The sequence below is a fragment of the Dromiciops gliroides genome, chromosome 3, assembly GCF_019393635.1.
Source record: "Dromiciops gliroides isolate mDroGli1 chromosome 3, mDroGli1.pri, whole genome shotgun sequence".
Classification (NCBI taxonomy): domain Eukaryota; kingdom Metazoa; phylum Chordata; class Mammalia; order Microbiotheria; family Microbiotheriidae; genus Dromiciops; species Dromiciops gliroides.
Window position 1 is genome coordinate 232,025,221 of NC_057863.1, and position 22,745 is coordinate 232,047,965.

At 35.6% G+C, this 22,745-nt stretch overlaps 1 protein-coding gene across 1 annotated transcript in view; it reads left to right on the forward strand.

Annotated features, from left to right (window-relative positions):
* Positions 1-22,745, forward strand: part of LOC122751015 (pseudouridine 5'-phosphatase) — a 183,056-nt gene that overhangs the window by 78,201 nt on the left and 82,110 nt on the right. The window contains 1 exon segment of the mRNA XM_043997919.1: positions 5,778-6,007. Coding sequence (XP_043853854.1) covers positions 5,778-6,007 — 230 coding nt within the window.

The window sequence follows — 22,745 nt, forward strand, 5'->3', positions numbered from 1 at the left end:
AATGTCATTTAGTTAATTGTGATGATTTCCCTAAAAAAAAGAAAAAATGAAAATTAGAACTACCTATACTTTCTACCTTGACTTTTTTTTTTCATTTCCAGAGATATCTGAAACTATGATTTTAAAAGATTTTGTCAAACCAAATAAATCATCTCTTCCACTGCTGGGAAGTATAAAGATGAACAAGATGATCTCTCAGGTCCTTTTCAGCTCTAAATCCAAGATAACAGCTATGTAATAGTAGTAGTAGCTTACATGTAAATTTACAAGGGCCTTTACATACATTATTTAATTTGATCCTTACAACAAATCTGTGAGATAAGTGCTATTGTTATCTCCATTTAACAGGTGAGGAAATGGAAACCTTAAAAGGTGAAGTGGGTTTGTTGAGAGTTATATAGCTAGAGAATGAGAGACAACCTGTAACATACTCCTGGTGCCAACAGTGGCACAGAATATGTTATTATGAAGAAATGAATTGAAATGAATTTTGTCATTTTGTATTTCCTTATGTTCCATGAAGTAAATTCAGATTTATTTTTTGTTATGGAGAGATAAAATAAGCAATTAGGAAAAAATCAATACCCTATCAGCTTTGTTCAGTAATTCTCAGCCCGTGGTCAATACTTAAAGCCCTTAATTGACTATAGGAAGGAATGCCATTTTATAAATTGATTTAGTTAAATTGTTTAGTTTAATCCCTGATACCATCCTCTTTAAAAAGTCATTGCAATAATAATCTCTTTCTTTTTTGTCTTTGCATTCCCTAGTTAAAATTTAAGTTCTTTGCAAGTAGAGGATGTGTTCCAAGTGCTTAGCACTGTGCCTGGCACATAATAGATACTTAATAAAGATTTGGTGATTGATATTCGTTTGTTGGAAATGAACTGACAAAATAAAAAGGATTTTCCCCAAGGATTGCAGATGTTTTGAATTAGTTAAGCTTTGTGTTTCAGATTTCAGTATATCAGACAGAATGAGGTACAAATTTAATTTGTTTTTCCTATTCATCTCCTTTTATTTCTCTTCAGTTTCTTTGGATTCTGTTGAAAGCTAGGAGATCTTAATTATTTCAGTAGGTTGATGAAGTAGGGAGAGAGGGTAGAACAAAATACTGCTATCCTGTGGTGTTTTTTTTTTCCCCTTCATTGATCACTGACAACAGCCACTGGAAAAACTCTAAAAAGAATGTTAATGTTTCAGTAAGGACAGGAAGTCCCAGATTATTATAAATGGAGCCATAGAAATATTTTCTGAGAAGTCTTTTTAATTGAGTCACTTATCACATGTCAGAGATGTCCAATGCCTTCATTTCATTTTGAAGTGGAAACTTATTGCCTAGCAAAATTGTTCTGATATTGTCTCATCTATATGTAGCATAAAGAATAGAAAATGACTACTGAACGGCAACATAGGAGGTTGTGAATTTACTAAATTTTCAGTTGAATTTACAATTGGGACTAAGAACAGGTTTTGTTTCCATTTGGCACTTATTTGCTAGGAGTCCTTTAAAAAATAACTCATTTGATATATTTCTATTATCTGTATTGCTGGAATAATAGAACTCTTATGTCATAAGGCTTAATTTGCATAGAAATGGTAACAGACATTTTCTAGTTAGCTACACGTCTATATTTTACAACAGAATAGTAAAACTTCCAATTTATTAACCATCTGGTTTATACAAATCTCAACAGAATTTACCCTATGATATGCTTACTCTAGACAAAAGGTAGCATAGTATAAGCAAAGGTAAGTATGTTAAGATTGTTGGTGGATCACGCTTAACTGGTTTAAAAATATGCCTTTTATTGTATATGTTTTACATATATGTGAATATATATGTATGCATATAATTTTTTAAAAATCTACTCTTTCCCATTATGTATCTAATTCTGTGGATTACAGTTCTCAACATCATTAAATATTTCAAAACTTAACTACTTTTATACTTTGTTTTGTAATTAGGCTATAATTGATATATGAATTCAGTGTTTTGTAAGTTAACAAATGTGTGTGATGGAATTAGGCAAACACAAAATATACTGCTGAGTACAGGGGACTAATTAAATATGTATGAGCCTGAACACCATCTTTTTTTTATTTTGTACTATCTTCATTTTCAACTTTAGTTTTCAATCTGATTTCTGTACTTTGTAACTTTAATTATTTTGTTTTTGTACTTTTTTCCCAAGCTGTATTACATTAAGAAAAGTTGAATGCTTTAGGTTGTGGCACTTTGCTATTTTTTAAAAGAATATAACATTATTAAAGAATTGAAATTGGATCATGTAGATGGGAAATGGGTTCTTTTTTTCTGGCACTATTATGTAAGATCATAGGACCAGAATAAACCTGAAGCCATTTAACTTACACTCTTGTGTTAGGGGAAAATTGCCCTTACTATATCCAAAAGAAATAGTTGTTAATGGTAATTCTTTTCTAATGGCAAACAACTCATCTCTTCAATCATGAGAAAATTGGTTGTTTGCCCAGTGTCTATATTGCAACTTCATTTATAATATTTCATAGAAGATTCACTTTTTCTTAGAACACATTACCAATATAACAGCAGGAGCAAATTTTTTTATTGGTGATGTAAAATTAGAAGTCTTTCCTGGTCTGAATAACAGGATCTTACAACTGGATAGGACCTCAGAAACCATTTAGTCTAGTTTATACTGGTGTTTCCCATACCTCTCCCACCCTGCTCATATGAAGCTGATTTTCATTGTCTTGATGTTTATCCATGTGTTTATATTTCCTTAAGTCACTGCGTCATTTTTTATCTCTGTATCCTTAGCACTTATCATAGACCTAGCACATAATAGGCATTAAATATTGCCATTAAACATGAAGCTGGAAGAGATAGTTAGCAACATTGGATGACAGGATCAGAATCAAGAAAGATCTGAAAAAGCCAAATCTGATAAGATATAAACTCCTTCACTTGAATTCTAAAACCCTACTTCACATATTCTGGATGGAAAAGGAGGAGGAGCTAGACAAAAGCTAGCCTAGCTAATAAGTTGTTTGATGTAAGAATGAAATGAAACTGGCGGCAGTGTGGACAGTGATAAAAGTATTCAAGTCAGATTGCCATAACTTGAAGTCAAGAGGACTTGAGTTCAAATACTGACCGTGCCACTTATCTGCCTGGGTAGACTTGGGCTAGTCAATTAACCTTCCTAAGCCCAAGTTTCTTCATCTCTGAAAATAAGGAGCTGAGATAGATGACCTCTCAGGTCTCTTCCATTTCTAGAGCCATAATCCTACAAGTTAAATATAATTCAAAAGTACTTGAAACACTGTAAATCTTTCACAAATGCAAGGGATTTCATGTACTTCAAAATAATGCTATGCCTGCTTATATTTGTTCTGCTGAGTTACCTCTGAGAGGGACTCAGTTATGTTGAGCATTGAAAAATTGCATAATCCTATACTACATAGGTACCATCAACTTAAACTGTCAGTTAAGCTCATTCATCATTGTTTTTTTTTTAAATTTACTATGCAAGTGGCCCTAGGCTTGGAGTCATGAGACCTAGCTTCAGACCCCACTTATAAAAAGGGTGTAATAATATTTGTATCTACTTCACAGAGTTATTATAAAGAAAAGGCTTTGCAAACTTTAAAGCACTATAGAAATGTAAATAGCAATTATTCTTTATTAGCAATGTCTGTATACTCAACTAGGTTTTTGAGAAGTGGCCACTTTTGGTAATTTATTTGGTAAATAAATAAAATACACTCTAATAGTGCTTTAAGAGATCAGCCCCATAAATCATATCCTGTTTAATAGCTATTCTTCAATGCATTTGAAGAGATTAAGGGTTTCTAAACTCTACTAGGTATTCAACCATCTATAAGAGACTGTTATTTTGTAATATTTTAAAGTATTCTGAACATTTTGGGTTTGTTTCTAAAATCTGATCAATGAGTAAGGGTTTATTTTATGAAATAATAATACTCTAGCCTGCTAAGAACCTTCTCACAGTATTCATCATATCTTAATTAGCATCTTTTGATGTTTGAAAAGATAAAATTTGTATTAATCTTCTTTAGTAATCGGTAAAATGTAAATGTAATCATTACACGTGATTATGTAAAGCCATTTTGAGAATATTATTCTTTTGAGATTGATTTAAGTACACCTTGTCATGGTGGATGTTAGATGCTGTTCTTGTGTTAATCATTACAGGTTTTAAAGTTTAAAATGTTGTGGATGCTTCTGACCATTTCTTTTTTTTAGTAGTAATAGCTCACATTTATATCACATCTAGGATTTACAAAGTACTTTACATATATTATCTCATCTCAGTAGTAAATCATTTGAATAGTAAATAACCAGCAGGCTTTTAATTAAATAGACAAATGGCCATATTAATCTGTGTTCCCCACAGTGAATCTATATAGTTGAGAATAACATGGAAAATGTGCCCTTTCTAAAATTGATTGATATTCCCTATTTTTCATGGTTCAGTGGACATAAGCAGTGTTTATTTTATTTAAAATTAACAGCACATGTATTCATTGCTGTTTTCCCAGTTTGGGTATTCAATCTTTAGGTTGAGGGGTTTTCTCTTTTGACTCCTTTCAGGGGTCTGATGAATGGTCAAATCACTTTCAGTAGATCTTATCCTTTATTATAAGAAGCACTGATAAACTAACCTCTACCTATTCATTGGTTTTGTGTGTGTGTGTGTGTGTGTGTGTGTGTGTGTGTGTGTGTTGTTTTGTTTTTTTGGCAGGGCAATGAGGGTTAAGTGACTTGTCCAGGGTCACATGGCTAGTTAAGGGTCAAGTGTCTGAGGCTGGATTTGAACTCAGGTCCTCCTGAATTCAAGGCCAGTGCTTTATCCACTGCACCACCTAGCTGGCCCCCCATTCATTGTTATAGAAAAAGCTGAAGTTTTATGGCATGATTGACACAGAAAATGCTCAGCCAGGTACTTGAGGTGGAGAGAGAGAGAGAGAGAGAGAGAGAGAGAGAGAGAGTTTATTATGCGTGGGCCCAAAGAGTGTTTCAAGCCTACAACAATGGGCTCTGAGTCTTGTAGCCCACCTGGTTATATACAAAAAAGAGTAGATGTGGTATAGTGGCAAGTTTCTCAAATGAAGATGAGGTCAGTTATTCACCGAAGAAAGGATGCATAGTGGTGTCTAGTGGTTTAGTCATCATTACAGGAATACATAAGAATGAGGTCAGTAGTTAAGGGGGGTTCTGTCGTTGCAGCTGGGGTACCTCAAGGCCAGAGCCTGTCTGAGACAGACAAGGTCAGAAGGCAGTGATTACAAGCCTGGAGCTATAGCTGGAACACAGCAAGGCCAGGGTCTGTTTGAGGCAGACAAGGTCAGAGGCTACATGTGATTTTCTGCATCAGTTGAGGCTACTCTTGTCTTGTGAATACTACTATCCTTTTCTTTCCTCTGTACAAAGTTGGACCTACATATTCAGAGTGTACTTCCCTCCTTTCATTATTTTGGTTACTTTTTCACATAATGGTAAAGAAAGCAACATTTCACTGAAATTAAATCATCTTCTGTTACCTTGGGGAATGCTGTGGATAAACACTGAATTGCTATTTTTCAATTTTTGCTTTAAGAATGCGTATTTCAACGTTGATAACTCCTCATCAGACATTTGTCTCATGTCAAATAACTCCTTAGAAGATCAGTAAAACACCACTGATATAGTGCTTGAAATCCCTTGAAAGAAATGTTAATAAACTGTATTATCTCTTGTGCACCCCACTTAAATACTTTTCTTTTTCTAGGTGTTGAGAAGCTAATCAAGCATCTACATAGACACAATATACCCATTGCTGTTGCTACCAGTTCAGCTGGATCTTCATTTGAATTGAAAACAAAAAGACACAAAGAATTCTTTAGCTTGTTTAATCATCTTGTTCTGGGTGATGATCCTGAGGTGAAAAGTGGCAAACCGGAGCCTGATTTATTTCTAACTTGTGCAAAGAGATTTTCCCCTTCTCCTCCAGCAGAAAAGGTAATCTGGATATGTTGATAGGCAGATGGCTTGTATTGTTCATTGATATTAACATTGTGGGGCCTAAATTTGTTAAAAAAAAAAAAAAGATTTAATTGACCTTCAGAAATAACCTAAATGATTACTTTAAAAGTTTTGGGGTTTTGGGGTTTGTTTATTTTCCCTCCCAGGCTGTATTGTTTTGGGAAATGCAAATTAAAATCTTTTTGTCTTTGCATCTCTGGGGTTTAGCTTTCTTGCAAGTGCTTACCTAAACTTTTAAAATTGTGTACATATGCAATTTTAATTCTCTATTCTATATGATTGGGGGCAGCTAACTGGAGCTATGGATAGAGTACCTAGCCTGGGGTCGGGAAGCCTCATTTTTTAAAATCTAGCTTCAGACTAGCAGTATGACCAGGGCAAGTCACTTAATCAACACTATTTGCCTTAGTTTTCTTATCTGTAAAATGAGCTGGAGAAGGAAATGGCAAACCACTCCAGTATCTTTGCCAAGAAAACCCCAAATAGGGTCATAAATATTGGAACATGACTGAACAACAACTATGTGAATGAGTGTCTAAAAGTTCTGTAGTCTAAGTCTGATTTTGAAATATTTCTTTTAATTTTGGTTGTTGACCTCACTTTATATGGTACCTTGTTATGAAGATCAGTTTATTATATTGTGTGTATACATACAGATATATACTTGTATATGATTTATAAACACATACATATATGTATATATACATATATATACATACACATATCATATTTTCTTTGTAATATATTTTCTTTTCTGTTCATTCTTTGAAGTTCTAAGTCTTGATTATTATTATTTCTAGAGGCACCTAGTTGGCACAGTGGATAGAATGCTGGACCTGAAATCAGGAAGACCTGAATTCAGATCTGCCCTCAGATGACTAAATGTATGCTGTTGGGCAAATCATTTAACTTCTTTCTGCCTCAGTTTGCTCAATTGTAAAATAGAGTCACTACAAGCATCAAAGGAATTAATATTTGTAGGGGGCAGCTAGGTCATGCAGTGGATAAAGAACTGGCCCTGGATTCAGGAGAACTTGAGTTCAAAACCGGCCTCAGGCACTTGACACTTACTAGCTGTGTGACCCTGGGCACGTCACTTAACCCTCATTGCCCTGTGCAAAAAAAAAAAAGAAAAGAAAAAGGAATTAATATTTGTCAAGCACTTAGTACAGTGCCTGACATATAGTTGACACTTAGTAAATGCTTGTTTCTTTCCTTCTTTCAAAGGGAAGAATGTTTAAAACTGGAAACTCTTAGCTTTGTTACATGTAAACTATGTGAAAGATAAAAGACTTACTATTAAAATTTATTTTTAAAAGTTACTTTTTAGTTAGAAACAACTTTGTAATGAGATATGCATGGTTTATCTGATCTGCTTGATAAAATGTTGACAACTTGAAATAATTGATATTAGTAGTGATACTGTCATCAGTAATGATAATAGGCTGTCATTTGTATTTTAAGGTGATTATGTCTACTGACCCACCATCAGTAGGACATACCATTTGTTTATATAATAGGAATGTTGGATCATACTTTACTAAGCTTCTGTTTGCTTATCTTCTCATCTAAATAATGGTACACCTTTAATGATAGGTGGGTAGGGTTATGGGTGGACTCTAAATTTGGGGAGTGTGATGGAGCAAGATCTTAATAGATTCATAAATCTAGAATGGGAAGGGATCTCATAGGCCATTTAATTTAATCTCTCATTTTATATATAAGGAAACTGTAATGATGTGGAATTACATGTTTAAGGTCATGCAGATAATAAGTGTGTCAGAACTAGGGTTTGAACCCAGGTCGTCAGATGCCAGAGCCAATGTTCATTCCTCTGTATGATAAATATCTCCATATGAAACCAAGTGGGATTTTTTTGTTGTTAGTATGATATTCTAACTTAAACTTAAAGCAAAATATGCTTTTTGGTAAGTATTTGCCAGTGAATGAAAAGGCATTTTTAAGTATTTCCTTTGTTTAAGATGCTGTGCTAATAAATCACATAAACATCAGTGCCTCTCTATTTCAAACCTCAAGTATAAACTCTTGATCCTAACATCTAAAGCCCTCCACAATTCAGCCTACTTTTCCAGCCTTTTATCCTGTTTCCTTTCATGTTTCTGTCAAACTAGACTATTTTTTGTTCTCTGTTTGTATAATAGCATCATAGATTTAGAATTTAGAAGACATCTTCGAAGTCATCTGCTTCAACACCCCTTGTTTTACAAATTGGGAAACTAAGGCCAAGAGAGATTCTGACTTTGTACAGAACTGTAAACCAGGTGATTTCTGAAATCTCTTATAGCTTTAAATGATAAAATAATACCAGAGGAATGGAGGAGAAAGTTAAACATAAAAGGAAAGAAGGTGATACTATGATGGATTGGGAAGGCCCTTGATTGTCAGGATCAGAAATTTCATTTTCATTAGAGGAGACCCCAAACATCACCCAGACAGTCATGTGAAGGATTCTTTGAAGAGGGAATAATTGGAGGAAGCACCCTGAACAGAGACAACCAGCCTCAGAGTGCTGACCCAAGACAGGGAATCCTTCTAATACCCTTAGCCTAAATATCATAGGGAAATTAAAAAACAGTGGGAAGAGCCCAGAAAATCAAGATCAGGGCAAATAGAGCCTGACAACTTCATACAAAAGTGTAGGATAGGTAGAACCTGCCATAACACAAAATCTCAAATCAGGAACTAAGCCTGAAAATATGAGTAAACAGAAAAATGTACCAAATACTATGAAGAAATAGTATAGATCAAGAAAGACTTCAAAGAAAAACCCAGGAGAAGAAGACATCTCTAAAATATGTACAAGTAGACCCATGGGAGGAAAATGGCTTGGCCACAAAGACTATAGGAGTGTTGGAATTATATTCTCCTTTTTTTTCCCCACACACCTCTACCTGACACACTAGTCCTAGCTAGAGGAGAAGTTGGAATAGTCCTTCATTGTCAATTTCATATTTTCCTTTTATCCTTCACTCATCAACCTTAATGCCTTTGAAGTTCATTCAACTAAAATTTTCTATTCATTCCAAGTTACGATTACTATTGTATGCTGATTACCAGGTCATCTTCCTGTAAGGAATTAATTGTGATTTGGGGTTTCCATGACACCATCTTTGCTTCATTATGGTCAGACTGAAAATGAAAAAAAGCCTATGAAAAGATGGGTGTGTACTGTTGGCGACCACTCATTAGATATTTTAGACAGTTTAGCTAGAATTTTAGCCCTTAACAGTACTTGAAGAGATAATAGAACAAACAAAAGGAACTCTAATCAGATTTGTCATGTATATTAGGTGGGACTAAATAACACAAAGAACATTTATTGAGTCAAAGTATCCAACAAAGTACCTAAGCCCCACCTAGGAGTTCCCCCATGCCCATATGGGCCTGGCCAAATTATAATGGGGACAGCTGGGGGGGGGTATGTTGAACCAATTGGAGACTCAGAATGACTAAGAACCTCCCTTCCTGTGGGAGAGGGAGGAAGGGGAAGAGAGAACTCTGAGAGGGATCGGAAGAAAAGGAGAGAGAGAGAGAGAGAGAGGAGCTGGTGGTGGTTGACCTTCGGACTGAACCAGGAGACACAGCTAATTCTCCCTAGAACTGCAGATTCCAGGTGGTGGTGAGTTTGTGTTGTTGAAGCAAGGCTGGCTCTTTAGGCCAGCTGAGCTGGAAGCAAGTTTAGGGTTTGTCAGTTTTTGTTCGAGTAGATATTCTGAGCTGTTCTGAGTAGATAAGGAAGTAGAGCTTATTCAAGGTACCTGGGGGCCTTTTTACTCTAGAAATTTAGATTCTAACCATCTGGGAAGTGGGACATATTTCTCCCTTTCTCTTTCCCCTTTCTCATTGTCTCTGGCTCTATTAGCTTCACTTGTGTTGTAAATTTTGTTCCCATTAATAAAACCTGATTTGTTTGTGGAAAAGAGGCTGTTAATCTCCTTTCTTATCAGTCTGAGAGAAATAACTAAAGAAAAGGCAGTTTGGAAGAGAGGAAACTCTGGACCTAGAGGTCTCCCATTATTTTCTGAACCCCAGTATTATGGTGAGCCACCCAATTAACTTTCCCCATACTGAATTTGGCCCATACATTCCTCTTAGGAGTTCTGCACATGGCTCATCTTTATGTCCTTCCCATTCCTGTACTTTTACTATAGAACTTTAATGTACACATAGATGGTTCCTCAGATTCCCATATCTCCCAGTTTCTCTTATTTAAATAATATGGCCTGCTTTTCACTCCACCTGAGCCATATAGAGGGATGGTCACACACTGAATTTGAATATTATACACAAGTATTCCAATCTCCTCATTTCTACTCTTAACATTCTGATTTCTGACCCTAGCCTATCATTTCACATTTCCCTGGTCCTCATACCTCCTAAACTTATCCTTTTCTCTCATCAAGCCCTATAGATTATTTACCCCTCAGTAATCTCATACCAGTATCCTTGCTCTGACTTCATGTTCCTGCTTTTCAATCCTAATTCATTAGTTAATTCTTTCAGTTCTACTTTGATCTCAACTCACTTTCCCCCTTGTCCTTTAACCATTTATCTCTTGACAACTTTCAGCCCTGGATTATTCAAATAGCTGCCTCCTTCGCCATCTGGTCATGAGCCCCTGTTCATGAGCTGGAGAAAGTCTCCCAACCTTACTGAGTACATGACAACCAGTGTTATTTATTATCAATTTGACCCTCAATACAGCAAGGCAGTCTTTTAATTACTGCCTAACTGATACCCTATCTCATTTCTATGGGAGGTATTCCAAACCTCTCCCCAAGACGTACATGCCTCTCGAAACCACTTCTCTCTTAATGTGGACTTTGCCTCCTACTTTATTGAGGTTATTTGGTCTGGGCTCCCTTTATTCCCCATGCTTTTCATCTCAAAAAGTCCCTTAACATCATCTCCTACTCATCTCTTTTATTACACCAGTTTCTGATAAAGAAGTCATTCGTCTTGCCAAGGTCAACTTTGCTACCTTGGCATTTGATTCTATCCTCGTTCTCAAATCTTCAAGCTTTCCTTATTTAGTGCTTCCTTCCCTATTGGCTTCTTTTTTTTTTTTTTTTTGGTGAGACAATTGGGGTTAAGTGACTTGCCCAGGCTCACACAGCTAGTAAGTGTTAAGTGTCTGAGGCCGGATTTGCACTCAGGTCCTCTTGAATTGTTAAGGGCTAAAATTCTAGCTAATCTGTCTAAAATATCTAATGAGTGGTCGCCAATCAATTACAAGCTTTAGCAAGAGTTAGACTTTTAAGCATTTATTAAGGAGAATAAGAATTTGGTAAAGAGAGAGAGAAAGGCCTAGATTCCTATCTCTTAAAGGGAGAGCACATTTCTAGCTCCCTTCTCCACCAGAGTCCAGAGGAAAGAGAAGGAGACTGAGCGCCAGTCTCTTCCTTCCTCCTCCCACTAGCTCGCGTCACTTCCTGACTCCTGGTCTTGCCCTCAAAGACCTTCCCTTCATGGGCAGAACTCTTCTACAGTAAGTATCCAGCAGGTGGCGTTATTCCAATCGTTACAGTCCCCCCTGTTGTTCCTCAAGAAACAAAATGTTTCCTTGACGGAACAGTAAAAAGAATATAATAACTATTGCTAACTAATAATATGTGAACAACAATATAGAAAAGGAAGAGAGGAAAGTTTTGTCCAGAGGGGTGATTTTTTTGTCCTCATGAACCGACGCTTTGACATTGGTCTTGCAAAGGGAGGGCCTCTGCAGAGAGTACATATTACAGATGGTGTATATTATAACCAAAAAAGAAAAGAGAAAAAAACAAAACAAAACTGTTCATTTAAAGTCTCTGAAAGTCTTTTCTCAGATGTCCTCTAGGTGTAGTCATGGAATGGAAGTCTTTTCAGGGGTTGATGTGTGGATACTGGTAATCAGCCAGGAAATTTCCTACAAAATTGAGCTTAACACAACTTTAAAATAGCTTTGTCAATAATCAAATCAAACAATGAAAGTTCTCAAAAACATGTCTAAGGGAATTCAGAATCTTAGTTGTTACACATGAAACATATAATAAAACAAAAATTGAAACATTCTTTAAAATTATAATATTACTATTATATATTATATAATATTACTATAGTCCCCCCCTTATGGAGGGTAATTGAGAAGACAATTGCTGTGATATTAATTTTTCAAAATAATTTTTCTTTGTTTCATCACTTTTTGCATCATCTGCCTAATCATCCTCATGCCATTATGAGAAATTTAAAAAATCTAATATAATTGGTAACAGGTGTCAAGGCCAAATTCAACACTGTATTTATCATGACACCTGAGATAATTATGGGGGTTACCATAAAAGAACAGAGAAATGATGGGATATGAGCATTCCCACACTTGAGCAATATGTACTGCCCATACAGTATGCCAGGCTTAAAATAGGTGGATGGAATATACGTCCATGCCACCGAACATATTGGAGGAAACTGAGTCAGACTTAATCAGATGCATGGGATTGAGATGTCCATGGCATCAGGCATATAGGAGGGAGCATAGAAGCTAGGTGTAGAAGTGAGATGGGTGGGATGAATACTTCCAGCCATCTGTACAATATTGTGGGGAAAAATAAAATAAAATATTAAACCAAGAGAATCCAACCTCAACATTAGTCAAAAGCCGTTCCCTCGGCCATACCTTGACTTCATGCATGTCTCCCCTCATGTGACAGTTCAGTGTCTGCTCTTGCATGTATTCCTCTTGTGATTGGATGGCATCTTGGCCAACTGGCATCTGATAACTCAGAATAAAGGCAATTAATGTCTTAAATGATAAGTTCCCATAATCCAAGTCTCATATGGATTTAAAAATTGAGGATAATAAATGATTGCAAAAAATGTGAATACATCTTGACTCAGAACACAATATATAATTATGCAACAATTTCAAATAATACCCCTTTTTTTTACTTAGTATACAATCACTTTTGTGAAAAATCAGAACATATTTAAATATAAGTTAAAGCACAACACAATCTCAATGAAAACTTTTACAAATGTTCCCCTCTTTTTTTTTGAATATGCTTATCAAAAATAATACTTCTAGAATAAATTTACACTTGCCATGGCAACAAATTTGCCAGGGAAATGCTTTCAAGAGTTTGATCAAATAATCAGTTAAAAAAAAAATAACAAAAACAAACAACTCAGACTATGGGAGCACAATACTCCTAGAATTAACATTGTATAATAAAAACAAAACCATCTTGCAATGTTTCAAAATTAGATAGACAAATGAATAGAAGAAAATACACATGGAACAATAAAAGACAATGAAATTCAAACTAAGGAAATATAAATGAATATGAACTTAATATTAATAAGAGTATTATAAAATATAAACTTGATCACATGACTATAAAAAACTTTTACAAATATTCTCCTTGTTTTAAAAACTAAGTATAAAACACAACCCCAAAAGCATGAACATCTCTATGAAAATAAACCCATATCATTAATTTCAAAATGTAGATATGATAGCATAGAAATCCTATGTAACCTCTGAACTGATATTATTACTCTGAGTGAATTCAGAACACTTTTGATTCCAGTATCTAAAATCCCCAATACTCATATCGATACCTTGCTGCTTCCTTCTACATTTCTGTACAATATATACCCTTCCATGGCAAAAGAAGCTGAGTCTTGAACTATGTTGATGATTGTCATTCTTATTCATATAAATTTTTCTTCTTTAACCCCTCTATATTGTCTGTCAATCTTTTCACCATACAAATGCTTTATAAGATTACTAATTAAAGACAAAAGCAGGTTAGCAAAATTATGAACAAAATGAGTATATCTGGAATTTAAAGGGTTTTCTAAGATTTTCTCAGAAGCACAGCCAGGCTGGGGAAGGGCTGAGCCTGAAGCTGCAAATGTAGTTAGAGAAAGTTGAGCATGCGCATCAGATCTCTGGACTTCCCAGGCAGGGGAAGCAATGGGCTTGGCCATGGGAGGAGTAGAGGGTGGGGTCTGGAGAGGAGGGGAGGGACCAGTGCAATTTGAATCAGACTTGATTTTGAACTCAGGCCTGGATTCCTCTTCCCCCACTTTGCCTCCAGGTGCTAGGGGATTAAAAGCTTCAAGAGGGTGGGTCATTGCCTCCAGGCATGCAAAATTAGAGCAACAATTAGTGTTAGAACTGGGAAAAGCTGCAGGAATCTCTTCAGGTTTCTCTGAAAAAGCATGGTTGGGAGAGGGAGAGATATTTCCTTGTGTGAGTAAGTTGCTGGCTCTTTTTACAAAAATAAAAAGAAAAATAGAAAATCCACAAAAACAAAGCATTAACATGATCTTATCTCCCATTTGTCTGGTTAAACAGACTAAAATCAAAAATAGGGTAATTAGGGAGTTTAAAAGGTCCATTTGAAAAAATTTAAAGGAAAACACAGCCAGTACGCCCGTACTTAGCAATTTAAAGGGTAGGGGAAATTTCTTACCCAACCAGAAGATCAGAAGAAGACTGAGGTTTAGCTTTCCTCTTCGTGGTCAGCCATCTGTTAAGGGCTAAAATTCTATCTAATCTGTCTAAAATATCTAATGAGTGGTCGCCAATCAATTACAAGCTTTAGCAAGAGTTAGACTTTTAAGCATTTATTAAGGAGAATAAGAATTTGGTAAAGAGAGAGAGAAAGGCCTAGATTCCTATCTCTTAAAGGGAGAGCACATTTCTAGCTCCCTTCTCCGCCAGAGTCCAGAGGAAAGAGAAGGAGACTGAGCGCCAGTCTCTTCCTTCCTCCTCCCACTAGCTCGCGTCACTTCCTCCCGCCAAAGAAAAGACTCCTGGTCTTGCCCTCAAAGACCTTCCCTTCATGGGCAGAACTCTTCTACAGTAAGTATCCAGCAGGTGGCGTTATTCCAATCGTTACAGAATCCAGGGCCGGTGCTTTATCCACTGCGCCATGTAGCTGCCCCCCCGCATTGGCTTCTAACATGAATTTAAAAAAAAAAAAACTAAAATAATCTTACTTTCTCCTCAATATATCATTGTAGAGTTCTCAACCAAGAAAATCTTGGTTAACAGTATTCCAAAAGGGAAAGGATGACAACAAAGAATAATTTATTTCAAAAGACTGAGGATAAGCCTGTAGGAAAAAAAAGTGAATCTTGAGAGTAAGAGAGGACTTGGAGACAATCCTGATGAAAAGACCAGGAGTAATCCGAAAAGAAAATTAAGGGTGACAGACTGAAATAGAAAACAGAATCAGTAATAATATTGTTTTACAAAAAAAACACACTTGAAACAAGGTTTCACACAGACTTAAGATGACAATTTGGAACATATTATGTATCAAGTAACTTCAATAAAAGCAATGATAGAGATGATTTCAAACAAGAAGAGCAAAAATAGACATGTTTAATACAGACATGCATACATACATACATACATACAAAAATTATACTTAAAGGACCCATAGACAACAAAATAATTTAAGTACTTCATATGCAAGTAACAAGTGGTATACTAGCTTTAAGGGAAAAAAACAGCAAAACTATAATAAATTGGGGACCTGAATATCTACCTTTCAGCATTAGATAAATCTATAAACAATAAAGAAATTAAGGAAACTTTAGAAAAAAATAGATGCTATAATTTTTGGTGATAACTTAATGGGAATGGATAGTAATATACATATTTCTTGATTTTACATGTCACCTTTTTAAAAAATTGCATGCTAGGGGCAGCTAGGTGGTGCAGTGGATAAAGCACCAGCCCTGGATTCAGGAGTACCTGAGTTCAAATCTGACCTCAGACACTTGACACTTACTAGCTATGTGACCCTGGGCAAGTCACTTAGCCCATTGTCCCGCTCCCCCCCAAAATTGCATGCTAAAACATAACCTTAAAGTAATACAAAAAAGTAAAATATTTTTAAAACATATCATAACTGACAAAACAAAACTATAATCAATAAAGGACTTTTAAAGAAAGAATTCAAATTTAATTTTAAAGAATCGGGATTAAAGATCATAGAAATGATGGGTTATTTCTTGAAAAACAGTGAGATGATATACAAACATTTTTGCAATGTAGCAAGTACTTGTGAACAAGAGAAAGAGCAAGTGAATTGGGTATGCAAGTAGAAAATCAAAATTAGAAAAGCAGCAGATCAAAAAGCCCCAACTAAATAAAGAAATAAAAATTCTGAAACTCAAGAGATTAATTAACAAAATTCAAAACAAAACCAAAAAATTCAAAGTAATAACAATAGGAGCTCATGTAGAAAAAATGTACTAATGACATAGATAAACTTAACTAATCTAATTTTAAAAAAGAAAAACAAATTACTATTATCAAAAATGAAAAATATAATTCACAGCAAATTAAAAAGAAATTCAGGAAATTATTAGAATTTTATTTTCCCTATTATGTGCATATAAAAACATAACAAATGAAATGAATTATAGTCTTTAATATATGTATAATTCTATATGTATATAGCTATATACAGTTAAGGATATATAATACCTATATTAACAGAACAGAAATAGGGAATTTAAATAAGTGAATCCAAATTAAAGTCCCCATCTTCTAACAGGAAGTCTTTCCCAAATCCTCTTAATTCTAGTAAATAATCTTCATTAATTATTTCCATGGTGCGTGTGTGTGTGTGTGTGTGTGTGTGTGTGTGTGTGTGTGTGCGCTCTGTTTGTTGACATTTGTTTATTCATTTTTCTCCTCCATTCGATTGTCAGCTCCTTAAGGACAGGTTTTGTCTTTTTGGCCTCTTTTTTTGTATTCCCTTTGCTAAGCAAAGTACCTGATTACATAACAGTTTTTAATAATGTGTATTGACTAGTTCATTTAGCCCATAAATGTTGTCAATAAGACCAAGAAAAAAAAAAGGAATAAGTACAGGCAAAAGGGGAAAGAATAATCACTTTTTGTAGATGATATGATAAAATAGTTAGAAAATCCTAGATATTCTACTAAAATTAATTGAAATGGTTAATAACTTCAACAAAATATTATCAGGATATAAAATAAATGCACACCTAGTATTTGCCTTCCTGTATTTTACCAACAAAACTCAGCAGAAAAAGATAGAAAGTGAAATTTCTTTCAAAATAAGGAATATGTAAAATAATTGGGAGACGACCTATGGAGAGACCCATAGGAATTATATTTATATAGCTGCAAGTACATTAAAAACATAAATACAGAACAGAATAATTGGAGAGATACTACTTATTCATGGTTTGACTATGCAAATATAATTAAAAAGTTAGCACTACCATGATTTACATATTCAATTCAATCAAACAGCCAAAAGATTTACTTTGTGGGGTTAGATAAAATAACAAAATTCATTTGGAAAAAACAGAATTTAAAGTGATACTATGAATAAAATTGGGAAAGAAATGGGCTGAAAATCACCAGATCTCAAACTTTACCACAAAATAGTTATCATTTAAAGTATGTGGTACTGATTTAAAATAAGAAAATTGATTAGTGGGACAATTTAGGAACAGAAGATCCAGAAGCAAACAAACATACTGTAGTAGAGTGTTTGATAAACCCAGAGACTACAGATGTGTGGACACTATTCAACAAAAACCTAGGAAGAATATAAATATTTTTCCAGAAGACAGATTATGGCCTATATCCTCATACCATATATCACTATAAGCTCCAAATGAATGCATGACCTAGATATAGATGGTCACATCATAATAAATTAGAAAATAGAAGACAATGTATATCATACTTGTTGAAAAGGAAAGATTTTTTAAAAAAGAAAGAAAAGGAAAGACTTCCTTACCAAACCGTGGTTAGAGAGGATCAAAGAAAATAAAATGGACAATTTTGCACAGATAAAATGGAAACACTTTTTATACATTGCAGCTAAAAATCAGAAGGGAATCAGTTAACTTGGGAAAATCTTTTTAGTGAGTTTTTTCCCCCAATAAAATTTTCATATCTAAGATATGTAGGGAATTGATTCAAATCAAGTCATTTCCACTTGATAGATAGTTGAAAGATATGAACAGGCACTTTTCTCATTGCTCCTGAGGACTAATTATGAAGCATCTTTTCCACCTCTTAGAAGAGGGATTGATAAACTGGAATAGATGTATAGAATGGAACAAATTTTTTAATATGGATCTGTTTTGTATAAGTATGCTAACTTGTTAGCAAACAAGTTTTGCTGCTGGCTAAGTTAGTAAAGGATTTTTAAAAAGTTTTTGCGGAGGACAAATTAGGAGGACAAAGTGACGGTGATTTTAAAAAATGAGGATAGAAAAATGTCAATGAAGCTTTAAACAATAGACAGGAGAGTGAAAAGAATGGGAGGAGGTTCAAAGGAAAACAGACACAGGGAGACAGGTTTAGGACACAACATACTCAATTTAGTATATATTTTTAAAAAACAAGCTTATGTGATTATATTTGCTATATTAAGTGATACTTTCTGTTCTTGCTTATAGAGATGATCATATTTCTTTATGTCTTTCAAGTTTAGAATAACAAAAAATGAAAACCAATTATAAAAAGAAAATGACAACAGGGAAAGACACCTTAGAATCAAATACATTATTATTGAACCAGTGAAGGAGAAGGGCTTTAAATTGACTGTATATAGAGTAGCAGGGATGGTGAAGAAAAAAGAGTAAGGAGTAACAGAATTAGGAACAAATTAGTGCTCTTAGGAAGTATATATTTAAAGGTGGGGGGGGAAGCAAGAGAAAATGAAAGAAATCCCTGCCCACTCCCCATTTTCTTCACATAAATCAACTGTGAAGGACTCAGGTGATATTCTACAATGGGCAGTTAGCTTTCTTCCCCTGGCTCCTTAGCTTCATATGCTTTCCTTAGATTTCTTTCCCTGCTACCTTTCACAACTAGTTTTTCAGATTTAAGAAGCTTATAATTTTCCTTGTCTTCTTAGCCATTGAGCTATCTACCATGTATCCTTTGGAGATCAACCCTACTATATAAGCATAGGACATAAATAAATTTGATCCTTTAAGCCAGTTATTTTAGAGTTGTTCCTGTTACTATATCACCTTCAGTGTCTGCAGGGACCAATGCTGTCTGTTAAGATTAAAATATACCTTCCATTCTCACTCTGCCAACTCCAGACCTTTATACATACGCAAATGCACACACACTCACTCTATCATTATTAGAGTGATTAATTTGGAGTCAGAAAAGCCTGCTTTTGAATATTGCTAATTCTGTGACCCTAATCAAAGCATATCTCAGCTTGAGTCTCCCCATCCCTATCAGTTATGTAAAATGTACATAATAATACCTGTAGAACTTTACATTGTTGTTTTGAGACTCAGATGATGTACTGTATGTTGAATGATCAATAAAGCACTATATAAATATCATTACCAATTTTTAAAATAGCAAATTGGGAGGAGAAAAAAAGTGCTCAGGAGATGAACGATAAAATGATTTTGGCCAAATCATTTCCTTTTTCCTCAGCACAATATGGGCTTCCAGACCAAATCAGCCCACCCCCAGCTTCTTCAGTAGCTTTCAGACCATATGGTGAATCTAGGGCTACAACACATCCAGGATTACTCCAGTTCACTACAGTGTGCTTAGACAGGTATTTAAAGGCTATGCTGACACAAGCCATTGACTGAATTTTCTGATCATTTGCCTTCTTCAGCCTACCTTATTGTTATTCTTCCTGGACTCATTTCCCAATCGTTAATAGTATTAATAGTATTCCAACCCCTTGTTATAACTAATAGTTAATAGTATTCCAACCCCTTGTTATTCTTCCTATCCCTACTTTGCTAAACCTCTGTTTGTGGAAGAACAAATCTCCTCCCCAAGCTCAACCTCATTTGCATCCTCCTCAGCCTCATTGCCTCACTCCAGATCTACCTATACCTTCCACTCTGCTCTATAGAATACATACTCCATAATCAACAAATTTGCTTTTCTTAAACACCTGCCTTTCTTACTCTTTCTTCCTTTTGCACTCACTGAGATATGGCCCCCTCCTGGTGATTCTACTTTCCTCAGGACTTATTTGGGTACTGTTTGTACTTTCACTCATGCAGGTCCCTTAAAATGCTTTGCTTGAGATTAGTGGAGTGTTCCTTACTCTCTATTGCTACTTGCAAACTTTCCCTTTGCCCCTCTCCACTCCAGGTCAGTTACACACAGGGAAAGCCAAACCATCACCCACAAGTATTCCACTTACATGTTCAAGAATTCTAGGTTATTTTATTTGATCATAATCTTTTATCTTTCTGTGTCTCCTAAACCTACTTTTCATCCTCATTATGATCTCTAGATCTTCTGTCCCTTAGAATTATCATTCAGCCTCATCTTTCAATTGAAACAGTTCTTTCCAACGTTACTATTGATCTTTTTTTTTTAACTAATGATCTTTTAATTACTAAAACTAGTGGCCTCTTCATAATTCTCATTCTTCTTGACCTCTCCACAGATTGACACTGTCATTCACTTTCTTAATACTCTCTTAGTTTTCAGGACATAGCTCTATGCTGGTTCTCTTACCTGTGTGAATTCTTTATCTCCTTTGCACTATTTCATTAATCTAGTGGTTGGTCTCTCTGCAGCAAGTCTTTCCACTCCCTAATCCATCTCATTTGTCAAATTTTGGTGTTCATCCATCCTTTACTCATTTGTCAAATTGATGTTCCTAAAGCTCAATTCTGACCATGTCACCTCATTCCCTATTCACTAAACTCCTAAGGCTCACTGTTACCTCCAGCATCAAATGTAAAATACTCTGTTAAAATTTTAAAGCCCTCCATAACCTGTCACTTTCTTACCTTTGCAGTCTTCTTATACCTTACCTTTCTCTAATGTGCTCCGTGATCCAGAACCTTCATCTCCAGATTGTATATTTTTATTGACTGGACCCCTTCCTGGAATTCTTTCCCTCTTACTCTCTATCTCCTGGCTTCTGTGGTTTTCTTCAAATCTTATCTAAAATACAACCTTCTGCAAGAAACCTTTCCTTATCCTCCTTAATGCTAGTACCTTCCCTTTAATATTGTCTCCATTTTGGGGGGCAGCTAGGTGGCACAGTAGATAGAGCACTGGTCCTGGATTCAAGTGGACCTGAGTTCAAATCCGGCCTTAGACACTTAACACTTACTAGCTGTGTGACCCTGGGCAAGTCACTTAACCCCAATTGCCTCACCAAAAAAAAAAAAAAGTATCTCTCTTTTTTTGGGGGGGGGGTACATAATTGTTTGTATGTTCTTTCCCCCATTAGAGTGAACTCCTTAAGAATAGGGGCTGGGTTTTGCTACTTTATTGTATCCTTATGACTTAGCAAAGTGCCTAGCATAGAACAGGCACTTTATAAATGCTTGTTGACTTGACCTCACTCTTAATCTAACTGCCCTTTGCACACTTCCCAATTTTGACCCCTTAGTGAACCATTTAACCTACCCTTTATATTTGAATCTCTTGCCTAAATCCCTTGTCTGATTATACTTCTACCTCCTTCATTCTTTCTCACATGTTACTGAATAGAACTTGGGGAAATTATGAGAGTCATACAGATTGGTATCACTACAAATTTATACTAGCTAATCTCAGCTGGGTGCTTACTACATCAAGGCAATTACTTCATCAAGGAAACACCCTGTGGTCCTTGAAGAAACAAAGGGGGAACTGTAATGATTGAAAGTGTTTCATTGAGCAAACCACACGTGCTTCTCGAAGAAACAAAGCAGGGGATGTGGTAAAATTATTGGAGTTTTAGCTGACTCATTTGGAAGGGGCCACACCTGGCCCACCCTGAAGTTACGTATGCTACTGAGGTCAGAAGGAGAAACCTCTCCATAGGCAGCTTTTTGAAGGACCTCCCCTTTTGGAAGAGGGAGATTGAACCCTCACTGAGGGGAGGCTGGAGTCGCTTCCAGAATGCTCGTGCTCGCCTGCCCTCTCTCCTCGGTTTTCCCGGTGATACGAGAAACTAGCAGATGTCCCAGGTGTGGTGAGTGAACACAAAAACCCTGCATTCCTTTGAATTAACTTAATTGGAAATGATCTGGGAATTGTATAGACTTAGGTTAGAGTTAGGAGGATTTATCTGTATTTCTTTTTCCCTATTTCCTTATCTTTGATTTTTAATTAATTCCCAAGTAATAAAATCTGATCCTTTTGTGGAAAAGAAGCTGTAAGGCTCCTTTCTTATTGGCCTGGGAGAAATATCTAAAAGGGCAGTTCAGATGGGAGGGAACTTTGAACCTAGAGGTCCCTCATTATTTCCGGTACCCCAATATTTTGGCAAGTCAAACAGTTAACTCTCTCTATATTAAATTCGCCCCCTATACAATCATACTATTTCTCCGTCAGCACTAACCACAGAATCTATAGCAAACCTTTTCTTCTCTCCACATTCCTTCCATGCCTCACACTCTCTACTGAAGACTTCACCTCATACTTCTCTTATAAAATTGAGACCATTTTTGTCTAGAGTCTTCTCTCTGCTGCTTTCTTCCTCATCTCACAACAATCTGATATTTATCTCCTCCTATCTCCTTCACTTCTTTCTCTGATAAAGTAGTCCTTTTGCTTACCAAGGCAAACTCTTCCACATGTATATTTGATCTCATCCCTTATCATATCTTTCAGAAGATTGTCTCTATCATGCCTGTCTCTCTCTAATCATCAATCTCTCCCTTTCTGCTGGTTCCTTCCCTGTTTCCTGCAAATATTCCCATG